Raw genomic sequence first — 13,224 nt, forward strand, 5'->3', positions numbered from 1 at the left:
GACTTGTCTTCACCAGTTTCAATGAAACATGTATAGATTCGTGTTATTAGGTGCAGTAACATGTTTATGATGATGCGCATTTTCCTTATTTGGTTCTCTGTCCAAATGTACATCCCATTTTTGAATTTATGTCTTGTGAATTTTTGTGACTTGTGATTCATGCACAGTTGATCGTAAAGGTTAGGGGTTGTAGAAAAGGTAAGTAAATCTACTTATGCTAAAATTTCAGGTAACCGATGCCATAGGTAGGTAGGTATAAGCGAGTGCTGTTCAAGATGATAGGATTTGACTTGTAATTTATCTGATTTTTGTCATGTTGGATTATCTGATGATGATTTGTACTACTATGTCATGAACCATGCTTGGCACACAGGTCTTCAATAAGAAATTACTGGATTGAGTTCAATATCATATTATACTTGACATGACGTGGATGTAGGGACAGGATTGCAATTTTTCTTTTATTAAGGAAAAAATGAAAGGATCGCAAAGTTGAATTAGAAATATAATTTAGTGTTTGGATCTAGGTAGTATTTCTTTTTTTTTTAGAGACAGAGTTTCGCTCTTTTTGCCCAGGCTGGAGTGCAGTGGTGCGATCTCGGCTCACCGCAACCTCCACCTCCAGGGTTCAAGCGATTCTCCTGCCTCAGCCTCCCGAGTAGCTGGGATTACAGGCATGCACCATCACCCTGGCTAATTTTGTATTTTTAGTAGAGGCGGGGTTTCTCCATGTTGGTCAGGCTGGTCTTGAGCTCCCGACCTCAGGTGATCCACCTGCCTCGGCCTCCCAAAGTGCTGGGATTACAGGCGTGAGCCACCATGCCCGGTTGATCTAGGTAGTATTTCAAGGCAACGTGAGTGCTAGATATCTGAGTCTGTTTAACTGTGAGTCATAGTAAACGTTCAACATGAAAAGCCCTTTATACTTTACAAATCTGTTTTCTTTATGTTATCTTTTTTGACTCTCACCACAATCCTGAAAGAGGTAAGAATATATTTTACTGGTTAGAGTTTTTTCCTTAATATTTCTTATTGCCACAGATAAATGAATGATGTCTCAAATGGGAAGTCGGTCTTCTGGTTTGTACTCTACCTTCTTGGACAAATCTGAGTCTCAGTGCTGTCCTCCATAAAGAAAAAAGGTTAAATTAGATGATGTCTAAGGTCTTTTCCTGCTCTAACCTTCTGTATTTTTTTCACCTAGTTCAAATCCTGCAAGCCATTAAGTTATTCATGATTTCTCAGTGATATCAAGAGACACGCGGATGAAGGAAATCCACGGAGGACATTTGTTTAACTCAGGAAATACTTGTTGACTGACAAGTGGGAAGTTCTGGAGAATGAGCCAGCTGTTGTCTCTTGTGGCTTTAAGTGCTTATCTTCTGATCAGTATTACAATTTCCTGACCATGCTACATGGGTTTGAAAAAAAAAAATCAGGAAACTAGTGAACACTTCATTCATTACAGACCTTTTTTTGGAGGTAAAATGGAATTGCAGCCAAAATCAGTGATCTTCACCACCATTCTACTGTCCACTACGCAGTTGGTAGATTTCAGACGACCATGGACTTCTGTCTTACTGGAGTGCAGATATGACATTCCCTGTAATTTTTCAGATGATAGAAAAACAGAAATGTGACACACTTCAGCTGCTTCATTATTTTAAAGAAAAAAGTGACATTTGGAAACCATTTCAGCAGACAGTCACACCATCAGGTTTTAATTTTAGTCCCACTATTTTTACTTTAATGTTACTGATGCCCTAATATTTGCCTACACATTATATCCAGTTTCAAAGTCTGTTTAAATGACAGAGTAAAAGGGAATTGCCTAAAATCTCTGCTTAAGTAGTTGTATATAATATGAGGCAAAGGGTTGATTTTTTTTTTTAAGTGTTTCTGCTTACCACTTATTTGGTCTGTGACCCTGAGTAGGTCTCTGGTCCTTTTTTACATGGATTTAAAATAAACATACAAATAATAGTGCCTTGCCTTTCCAAAGGGGCAGGGATGCCAGGCTAGATTATTTCCTAAAGTGGAATTGGTTTCATCCTATTTTGAAACAATGTTTCATTCATTCTGTTTCAAAAGGGGAAGCCTGGCCCCTTGCAATGGCTCAGGCCTGTAATCCCAGCACTTTGGGAGGCCGAGCTACTCGGGAGGCTGAGGCAGGATAATCGCTTGAACTTGGGAGGCCGAGGTTGCAGTGAGCTGAGATCACGCCACTGTACTCTAGCCTGGGGGACAGAGTGAGACTCCGTCTCAAAAAAGTAAAAAAGAGGAAGCCTGTTTTTGGCTGATGTGCTTCTCTCTGGTGGTTAGAGGGTGTCTCAGCTGAAGCTGGTTTTCAGCCTGGATCATAGGAGTGAAATGTGTGTGGCAAATCAATTTTCGTAATGCATTTTTCAAATGGATTCTGCACCCATATAACTTTCAGGTGAGTTAAGACTGTATCAAACAGCTCCTTCTCATAACCAACTTTTCTTCATTCTTGAATGAGGCACTGGTTACTCATGTCCACTTCTGTTTTCCTATCATGTCTGAAAATATACATGTCCACATTTATTATTGATTCCTGCAAGATGGTTTCCTGTACTTAATATTTTCTCTTATAAAGTGAGGATTCAGTTGTCTTTTTTATTTTTTAAATGGAGTCTCACTCCGTCACCCAGGCTGGAGTGCAATGGCTCCATCTTGGCTCCATCTCCTGGGTTCAAGCAATTCTCCTGCCTCAGCCTCCCAAAGTGCTGGGATTACCCACTGCGCCCAGCCCAGTTGTCTTCTTGTAGTTTTATATGATTTCGATTTCTGGAAAATCTATGAAACTGCGTGCCCCACACCCAGACTACAAAGAATATAATAACATAATAATAACTGATGTATATTGAACATTTCCTTGTACCAGGTCTTGTTATAAGCATGTGCATTATTTCACAAAATCCTCACAACCTAAAATCCTACAACCCTATGACATAGCTATTATTATCATTTTACAGTTGAAGAAACCAATGCACAGAAGGTTGAATAACTTGTTAGATCTGTTTTCTTATATTTAATTTTCATATTTTCTGTGTATGTGTTTCTCTTACCTTAGCAATGTCATACAAGACAGAGATCTTAAACTCCCAATCCATGAATGTGCCATCAGGGTAGGAAATTGTGTCATTTAAAACTTCCTGAATAGGAAAAAAGAAGAAAAGTTGTTGCAAGAAAGGATATTATGGAGAGACTATTATGAAACAAATAATGAACTTCAAATTATGAGACCTTAGGATCAGGAACAAATTGGAATTCCACTGTCTGGGTTTTCATGAACCTATTTTTGTTTTCTGCATAAGAAGCATTGGGTGGTTTTTGCCACCTGGATATGAGCAGGAGGTACCCATAGCACCCCAAATTTCAGTTCTTCCATCAGACAGGTGTAGAGGAATAAGCAGCAGGCTGGGAGACTGTTTAACAAGTGACTGCCCTGCCTGTTCTGCCTCATCTAAATTGGACCCATGTTTTAAAACAGGCAATTGCTATAAGAAAATTCCTTCATTAAGCTTGTGTTTTTACTCACATAATCAGTTACATAAATTGGCTTAATTGCTTTTTTTTTTGTTTTTTTGTTTTTTTTTTTTTTAGAGTTTACTAAGTCCTCTGTCAATAAGAGAGATCTTGGATTTTTTTGTGAATTGTATGACCTGGGATTTTTTTCTTTTTTTTCTTTTTTGTTTGTTTTTGAGACAGAATCTTGCTCTGTTGCCCAGGCTGGCATACAATCTCAGCTCATTGCAACCTCTGCCTCCAGGGTTCAAGTGATTCTCCCGCCTTAGCCTCCTGAGTAGCTGAGATTACAGGTGCATGCCACTATGCCCAGCTAATTTTTGTATTTTTAGTAGAGACGGGGTTTCACTACATTGGCCAGGCTGATCTCGAACTCCTGGCCTCAAGCAGTCTGCTCGCCTCAGCCTCCCAAAGTGCTGGGATTACAGGCGCAAGCCACCACGCCCCACCTGTACCTGGAATTTTGAAGTCACTATTTTAATATGATGATGGTTCTACAAAGTTGCAGGATTTTAATTAAGCTAATACGTAACTGTTCTTCACGGTAGAACTCTAAACAGGACTCTAACTGATAGCAATAGTTTCTTATTTTAGGAAAAAGCCCAATTTGATTTTTAATTTTAACTCAGGCACCGTACCAAGAATTTCCAAGGAGGGGTCTGAAGTCCTTAATCATTTCAGGTAAGGCTGGTTGGGCTGTGGGTACTAGGCCAAGTTGATGGAGGGGAGTTATGGGCAGACAGACTCTTTTCTATGCTTTCTCTCCCTTTAGCTCACCATTCACCCATCCTACCCTGTTCTCATCTGCCAAATTGTAAAAAGCATATTATTCTGTTTTGATGATAAAAGGAATACATGTTTACTATACAAAATGTGAAAAAAATTGTACAATATAAAAAGGAAGAATATAAAATTATGGCTAATTGCACCATCTAATTTATTCTCGTTTTGGTATTTTCTTCTAGTTTTCTTTAATGTAGATATGGAAAGTATATGTAATAAATATTATAAAAGTGGGATCGTAATGTATATGCAGATTTATATGTTTTTTCTGAGCAATTTTAATAGATGACCTGCATATTTGTTTCTTAAAATTATTGAGTGTTATCTCTAGAGCAGGGACTGTGTTAGTGCTGGGATTATAAGGGACCTGTTAAAGTGTGCACAGTCTGGTGAAGGAAACTGACATTCATAAAACAATCAGACCAATAAACATAAAATTGTCACTGTGATAAGTGCAATGAAAAATTGCCTAAAATCTGGGAATTTGACCCCTAAAATCTGGGGTTTGTTATAAAGATTAAATATGGCTTCCTTCAGGAAATGGCTTGCGCCTGTAATCCCAGCACTTTGGGAGGCTGAGGCGAGCAGACTGCTTGAGGCCAGGAGTTCGAGATCAGCCTGGCCAATGTAGTGAAACCCCGTCTCTACTAAAAATACAAAATGAGCTGAGATCAAATGAAGTAGGGAGCCAAGTGTTTTGGGAAGAGGGAACAGCAAGGGAAAAGAACCTTTTGTGGAAGAGAGAATGAAAAGGTCCTATTATCTCAGCACCCATTTTTAAAATTACTCTTCTTTAGTTATATTTGTCATATACTTAATGGTATTCCTGGCCCATATGTTTTTCTTCCATAAATCATTTGCTTGTTCATGAACTGTCACTACACTGCCTTGATTATAATAACTTTGTAGCAAGTGGCCTCTTCATTCTGTTTTTCAAAACTGTTTTGGTTATTATTGCTCATATATATGTGTGTGTGTATATATATGTATTTCTGATGATCTCTGTTAATTAAGAAAAGTCTTTGCCTTTGATTGCAAGTTCGTTGTTTTCAGAAGAATTTATACATTTTCAATGTGAATTTGTCGGTATAGGGTGTCGGTAAACTGGCTCTCTGTTAGCAACAGCTCTGATTTATAATATGCTTGCTGAATACGATGTGAAATATTTCCACCTTGAATGGTTTCAGCTTCCAAAACTTTAACACTGACTGGCAAATTCTTGAATAACTTAACAGTCAGCTCTGAGCTAGTACCAGCCAGTTCCAGCACATCATTGATTCCTATCTAAGAACTTGACTAAGTTCTGTTAAGATTTATTTAATGTCTTAGAAAACTTTCAGTGTTCTTAACTGATTCTTTGCATTTCACGTTCAGTATTTTCAAATAAATATTTTTGTTAAAAATATTAAGGAGGATTTTTTGAGTTGTATATTCTGACCAATTACATGATATACATATTATATATGTAAATTATTTTCTATATACTTATTTTGTTTCTGGTCATATAAATTTCTTATAATTTTTAGTATTTGAGGCTTTTGCATTTTCTAGGTAAACACTGAGGCTTTTGCATTTTCTAGGTAAACAATCATATCTTTATATTTATTTATTTATTTATTTGAGCTGAAGACTCGCACTGTTGCCCGGGCTGACGTGCAATGGCGGGATCTCAGCTCATTGCAACCTCCACCTCCTGGGTTCAAGCAATTCTCCTACCTCAACCTTCCAAGTAGTTCGGATTACAGGTGGCCACCATCATGCCCCACTAATTTTTTGTGTTTTTAGTGGAGATGAGGTTTTACTGTGTTGGCCAGGCTAGTCTCGAACTCCTGACCTCATGTCCCGCCCCCGCCCCCGCCCTGACTCCTAAAGTGCTGGGATTACAGGCATGAGCCATTACACCTGGCCTCATTTTTAAATTAAAAAAAAAAAAAAAACTATTGCTTTTGTGAAAGTTGTCAAAATCAGAATGGAGTCACAAATGTTAAAAGAATCCTGACACATACAGCCAGAAAAGGCCATGAAAAACAGTTGTCATGCTTGTGTACTTCATAACAAAAACTATCACAAAAGACTACAGAAACCTCAACCTTCCACAAAGGCCATCGCAACCTCACACACAAAAAATACTTATACAAGGACATCTGCTCAACAACTGCCTGTCCAACCTCTGACTGACATCATCCTTGCTACTGATCTTTGTAACACAACAATTATGTAATCCTCTTTGTTTTTTTTCCCCCCTTAAAATCCTTTGTCTTCCTTTATCTCTCTGAATAGGCACATAATTTATGATGGCATACGTATTCCCATTACAGTGTTCTTTTCCAAATAAATATCTTTCTTTTAGAGAGCCACTCTCTGTTTGTTATTTATCTTGACACCTTCCAATAACTGTATATCTTATTTCTGTTTCATGCATTAGTGCTTTGGTTAGAATTTCAGAAGTTAACTAATAGTAGTAAAGGGTGCGGCTGGGGAGTCTTTGCATTAATAGAGATGAAGTCAGTTGTTATTTTATGATAGTCTTTGCAATGTTAAGGAAGTATTGTTTTATTTCTAACTCTACAGGAGTTGTTATTATGGGGGAGCCTAGGACTATTTCTGAAATGAGGTCTGGGAATTCTGTGGCATATCACCATTTAATTGTTGTTTTCCTTGTTGAGAACAGGTTGCAAATATTAAACCTGGTATCCTCTTCCCTGAGCTATGGTTTCACAGCTTCATTTCATGCAGGTCTTACTCTAACGTCATCTTGCCAGAGAAGTCTTCCATGGCTATCTTATCTTAAGTAGCATAACTCAGGTATGTTTGAAAGGGGGTTATTATAAATAACAGAAGAGCTTTTCTCACCCTCACCACCCAGTAACAACAGGGGTTTTAGGAACCAAGAATGAAGACAAAATATATTTCTTACTATATCACAATATTACATTAATAGCCATAGAAGAAATGATAATTCCCATAGAGAAAATACCAAAGTCAGCTTAATTCTTCTAATGTTGAAGTTCAGTAAAAGTAATTCTCATTATCTATATAAAAACTATTTTCAAGTTAAACAAAAACATGAACATACTCCAAACTCATTTAACATTGAACAAAGTTAGCATGAGATTGAAACTAAAATCTGACCAAAGGCTAACTATAGTTGTGAATACAGAGGAAAAAACATAATAAAATAAAAGAAATCCTAAGCCAGTTGTATATACAAAAAGCAAAGCACAAACAATTGGATATGGTTAATTCTATGAATGGAACAATATTATTGTACCAAATCAAAAGGTCATAGGCGAAAAACCACGAGTGTTTTAATGGATGATGAAAGTGATCATTTTAATTGATACTGATCAAATAAATACACATTTCTAGGAATAACAATAACTATTTCAGGTCTTTCAAAATTAGAAATATTTTTCACATGAGGTCTAGACCATACTCTAAATTTCAATGAGACAGAAATTTTAGAATACCAATTAATAGAGCCTGGTCAAAGGGTTTCACATGGCTTATTATTGCCTGAAACTGATTCAGAATTGGTCTAATTAAATTTTTTTTTGAAACAGATTTCATGATTATATCGCTTCTGAGAGTTTCCCTTTTTAAAGATTATAATTTAATAGTCGTGAAGTATTCTTTCACAATTAAAACATCTTTTCACTGCTTTTTTTATTCTCGATTTTGTGTATTTGCATGTTTGTTTTAAAAATAATAACTAGAAGCGAAAGTCTTGTGTGTTTTAATAATTTTGTTTTTTAAGTTGCAAGCGCATTTTAAAATCCTATCCTATTTTATTTGATTTATAATGATTGATATTTAATAGCCTCCTTTCCTTATGTTATAGTGATTCTTCTAAATTTTGCATTGGATACTTAAATTGTTTGTTATTGTTATTATTTATTTTATTTTATTTTTTTGAAATGGAGTCTCACTCTGTTCCCAGGCTGGAGTGCGGTGGCACGATTAGGCTCACTGTAGCCTCTGACTCCCTGGTTCAGGCAATTCTTCTGCCTCAGCCTCCTAAGTAGCTGTAATTTCAGGCACGCACCACCATGCCCAGCTAATTTTTGTATTTTTAGTAGAGATGGGGTTTCACCATGTTGGCCAAGATGGTCTCGATCTCCTGACCTCATGATCCGCCCGCCTTGGCCTCCCAAAGTGCAGGGATTACAGGTGTGAGCCACGGTGCCCAGCCTTGTTTATTATTTTTAAAGAACTTCTACCTTAGCACCATTTTCCTCTTTGATCTTAATTCTCCTGGCCAGCTGCCTGCTCAAGATTTCTCTACCACATTCCATTACACTAGTCCCTCATGGGCTTGCTTTCCCTTCTGCTATATAACAAATGAATTCTCAAAGTGCTAAATATAGTTAATGGCTTAATGTGTCACTTTTTCCTTATACCACTGTTACATTTCATAGGGATTAATCCAGAGAAAGAGACCTCAGATGTAAGAATAACAAGCATGAAAGAATTTTTAAAAGAGATAGTAACATTTAGGCCTACGATTTTTTCTTGGAGGGTAGATTTGAGTTTATACTGGATAGTGTGAAAGCTAATATTCTTGCTTTTTTTCTTAGTTTCTCTGTTTGCTTTGGACTTGCTCAGTCCAAATACCTGACCTCATCTGGCAACTCCTGGATGATCCTTAGTCCAAGAGTGGAGTAATAATTTGGACAGCAGCAGAACCAAGAATGATGACCAAGTCTTCTAATGCTTATTTGGTGCTATCATAATGATTATCCATTTCTCTTTTAATACAAAAGCAAGTATTCATGTAAAATAAAATGTATTTGGAAGTAATCACTCATTTTTCCACTTCCATTCTCTGTTTACTCCCCTCTCTAAATCTATTATCTTTTTCCTGAATTTTTTTGGCTTGTTTATAAAAACATAAGACTGATTGAAAAAATCTCAGAAAAAGTCTGGAAAGCTTGTGACCCCACCAACTTTCCATGATCACTCTTTAATATTATTTTACTAGATAAATATTTTTATTTAAAGTCCTGCTGAATATTTTTGTATGATTAGAAAATTGGAAATGACCATGGTTTCTTACCCGGAGGGATCCTCTCTCACAGTATTCTATCACCCCGAAGATCATGGTATCAAGTTTCACGGTGCCGTAGAACTTGGTCAGGTTGTAATAGTCAATCTGAAGCAACTAGAAGAACATGTTTGTTTACAAAGCAAATTAGGCAGAACAGGGTGCCAAAGTAAAAATTAATATGCCAATAAAATGTGTTTTCTTTTAGATCTTTGAGAAGATGTGTTGCTCTTAACAAATTGAATGTCAGTACCCATTGCTTATCACACATTATATTAATCTCATTCAACAACCTTTCCTTTGTCAGTAAGAGGCCTTGAGTACAAACTTTACTTTCAAATAGTATCAGGTCCACTTTCTAGGAAAGACTAGATTTCCAGAATTTTTTACGCCATCAACCTCACTTTCCAATATCTCTTGGTAGAATTTTCAACAAGAAATATAGTCACCATTTCTTGGCCTGAGGGCTTCTCGGTCAGCCTCTTACTCCACCAGCAACCTTAGTGATTAGAAGAAATGGAGTGAAGTTATTTCTCAAGAGTTTGAAGTAAGGGCTACATACCTTGTTCAATTCTATCTTCTGTTTTTCAGTGAAATTACCATCATTGTGCTTGAGATCTTTGAGAATCACTCGCTGCAAAAATCAATGAAATTTAGGAGAAACTGTTGTGGTGTAACTTGTTACATGCATATTATAAAAGTTTGTTTGTGTGTCTCACTAGACTGTAAACTTTTGAGAGCAGTGACAGTATTTGATTGATTTTTTTTTTTTTAAAGACAGAGCCTTGCTCTGTTGCCTAGGTTGGAGTGCAGTGGTGCAATCTTGGTTCACTTCAACCTCCGCCTCCCGGGTTCAAGCAATTCTCATGCCTCAGCCTCCCCAGTAGCTGGGACTACAGGCATGCACCACCATGCCCCCGGCTAATTTTTGTATTTTCAGGAGAAACGGGGTTTCGCCATATTGGCCAGGCTGGTCTCGAACTCCTGGCCTCAAATGATCCACCCGCCTCAGCCTCCCAAAGTCCTAGGATTACAGACATGAGCCATTGTGCCGGGCCTTGATTGATGTTTGTATCCCTGGTGCCTAGTACCTGGGATATGGTAAGTTCAGTCTTGAATGTTTCTTTAAGAATGACTAAATGGAAGGAAGGCAGGCAGAAGGGAGGGAGGGAAGAAGGAAGGATGGAAATAAGATGCAAAGCTCTCATATGAGATTGTTGTATTTCTCAGCAATGAGCCAAAATATAATACTAGGGTTGCCCTGGACTACTCTGAATATCTTTTATATTTCATTTTTCTTCCTACATTCCACCCTTCCCCAACATTCTATTTGTCTTCCATTTTCCCCAGGACTGTGAGTTTTGTAACCCTAGAAGCAGGGCCCTGGCCATCCCTGTGAAGCTCTAAGGATAGCCCCTGGGAACAGAGTGGGCACTCCCGTCATTGTGATACTGACATCAGGGGCCGGGGCAACGAGGGGTCAGAAGGCCCCGAGCATACCCCAGTGGAGAGTTCAGAGAAGTGGGAGAGGTCACCTTTTTGTCGTATTTGCACTGTCGTAGTCTCTGGATTGTATCTCGTCTTTTGTCATCATCGATCTGGCACAAGAAAAGGCTAATTATTCCAGAAACTCCGTATCTCTTCCCTCCTTTGAGTTTACTGTCCCAAAGACTTGTTTCCTTAGCCAGGTGACTCATTCATTCTGATGAACGAATAAAATCTGTACTCATAAACATTTTGCACAGAAACTGACAAGAAATGGATGAATTATACTTCTAGGAATATTTATATTTTAAGGAAACATACAGAGACACATGTTTTGGGCTTACTCCAAAAGAGAAAATATGAAATATGGGGTTTTGAGGCAGTCGGGGGGGGGGGTGCTTGAGGAATGACACTAAGGCTGGACTTGTGCAGAGGTGGCTCGTGTGGGAGCCCATCGGGTGCTGTACAGAGACAGAGGTGCACACGCTCCTTCTGAAAGTCCCCTCTCCTCTTCCTAGTGTTATATTAAATAGACAGGAGACCATTGGCATGAGACTGTCTTTGTATTATGAGTTCCTATAAACGGCAGACCTAACTTAGTATGTAGGCAAACTGAAAACTGATTTGGGAGTCTATTTTTGTAACAAATGGCTGGGTTTCAGCCAATCACAGGAGCTAACTGAACAGATCATGCCCAAATAAAGCAAATGCCTAGCTGTAACCAATCAAGTTATTTGTGGACTTTACCTCCTTGTACAACCTATGAAAGCTCACTGCCCGTGCTGCGGGGTGGAGCTTTCTGAACCTCTTTTGGTTTTGAGTGCTACACAATTCATGAATCACTTTTTGCTCAAATAAATTATATTTCGTCTGTCCAGAGTTTTTCTTTTAACACTAGGTACTTCCAGTTTGTCATTTAGGTCAACAAATTATCTCTTTGGAAATTCAGTAGTCTTAAGATTGTTTATACCTGACTGTGAATTACTGTTAAATTGATTTCATCCTGACACTTAGCTGAGACAGATTGGTCTTTGTGAATAGAATTTTTCTGTTGGAGGTTCAGCAGGAGGAGGGTCACATTGGAGCATGTCACATTTCTGAAAAAAGGGAAGACCTGGTCCTTGGATAGCTAGGTGGGGATCGGAGCCATTAGAGGGCAGCACGCAGGACTTGGGAAGGAGAGTCAAGAACTGGTAGAGAGGTTCCAGAGACAAACTTAAGCCAAATGCAATTATATTCCTGCTGATTTTAAGCAGGGAAGCATCTCAAATCCCACTATACCCTATCGGTTTGGCCCTAGTCTGAAGGAGTCCACGAATTCCCATCTGTGGAGGTCTTGGCTCTCCATATTCTCTTAATATGCTTTGGTATAAAAACTAGGATAATTATATGGTATATGGAATGTGGTACAATCTCAGGCTTTGCAGTTAGACAGACTAGGTTTAAATTGTAGCTGTGTTCCTGGAATTTCCATCCTGCTTCTTCACAGTGCTCAGGAGAAGATGAAATGGGTTAATGCATGTGGTGCATTATAAGTGCTCAGTAAGTGTTAGCTATTATTACTTACAGTAATCTTACTCATTAGTTGCATGTGTCCCTGCACTGTTTCTTAATCTTTTGTCCTTCAGTTTCCTCATCAGCAGAATTATGATGATAAAGCTTAATTTTGGGTTCCTGTGAGGAGTAGATGAGACAGCATAGGTCCTGCATTGACTGTGCTAAATGGAGTAAGTTATTATTGGCTGCTGCTATTTCCTGGTTGAAGGTGAATGTGAGCAAATATAAGCAGAGGAGGCCTCTTTCTTCAGGAATGAGTAAGACAAGTCACAGGTCCTTAGTATGGATAGATTAGCATCCAAAGTTTAGGGGAACTCACATGCTCTGCCCATTCCTACATCCCTTCCATGGCAAATTCCCTATATGTGTATTTCTCTTCTGGATCAGATGCTGAGAATGAGAACACACCATATCTCAGCCTCCAGGGAGTGCTCATTGGATTAACTAGCTGACATGTAGGAGAATGCAGAAACAAGGGGAAGGCAGAGAGTTGGAAATTAGAAAGCATCTAAGTCTTGCTTTCTAGAACAACTATCCCTACTTGGCACATATCCTGCAATGCTAAGTCTTGTCAAATACCTGGCAAATTGCGCCCCTTCTTCAACAAGTAAGATAGGCTTTACCTTCAGGCTAACGTGATTGGTCTCATTGGTCTCCAGAGGAAAGATATTTTCAGGAGGAATGTGGGACCATTTTTTCTGACGAAGTTCATAATCTTTTTTATATTTTCTGTGAAAGGAATAAAACCGGTCAATAGGTTTTCTTTTTTTTTTCTTTTTTTTTTTTTTGAGGCGGAGTCTCGTTCT

The 13,224-nt window shown here is 38.2% G+C and overlaps 1 protein-coding gene across 1 annotated transcript in view; it reads right to left on the bottom strand.

The window, feature by feature from the left end:
* GUCY2C (guanylate cyclase 2C) overlaps window positions 1-13,224 on the bottom strand; it is an 83,350-nt gene that overhangs the window by 29,519 nt on the left and 40,607 nt on the right. Inside the window, exons 12-17 of the mRNA XM_017873408.1 lie at window positions 13,042-13,147; window positions 10,912-10,974; window positions 9,939-10,010; window positions 9,389-9,493; window positions 3,090-3,176; window positions 1,471-1,603 (exon numbers count right to left, since the gene is read on the bottom strand). Of these exons, the coding sequence (XP_017728897.1) occupies window positions 1,471-1,603; window positions 3,090-3,176; window positions 9,389-9,493; window positions 9,939-10,010; window positions 10,912-10,974; window positions 13,042-13,147 (566 nt within the window). The remainder of the gene's footprint in view (window positions 1-1,470; window positions 1,604-3,089; window positions 3,177-9,388; window positions 9,494-9,938; window positions 10,011-10,911; window positions 10,975-13,041; window positions 13,148-13,224) is intronic.

The sequence above is a fragment of the Rhinopithecus bieti genome, unplaced genomic scaffold (assembly GCF_001698545.2).
Source record: "Rhinopithecus bieti isolate Rb0 unplaced genomic scaffold, ASM169854v2 scaffold_110, whole genome shotgun sequence".
NCBI classification, from domain to species: domain Eukaryota; kingdom Metazoa; phylum Chordata; class Mammalia; order Primates; family Cercopithecidae; genus Rhinopithecus; species Rhinopithecus bieti.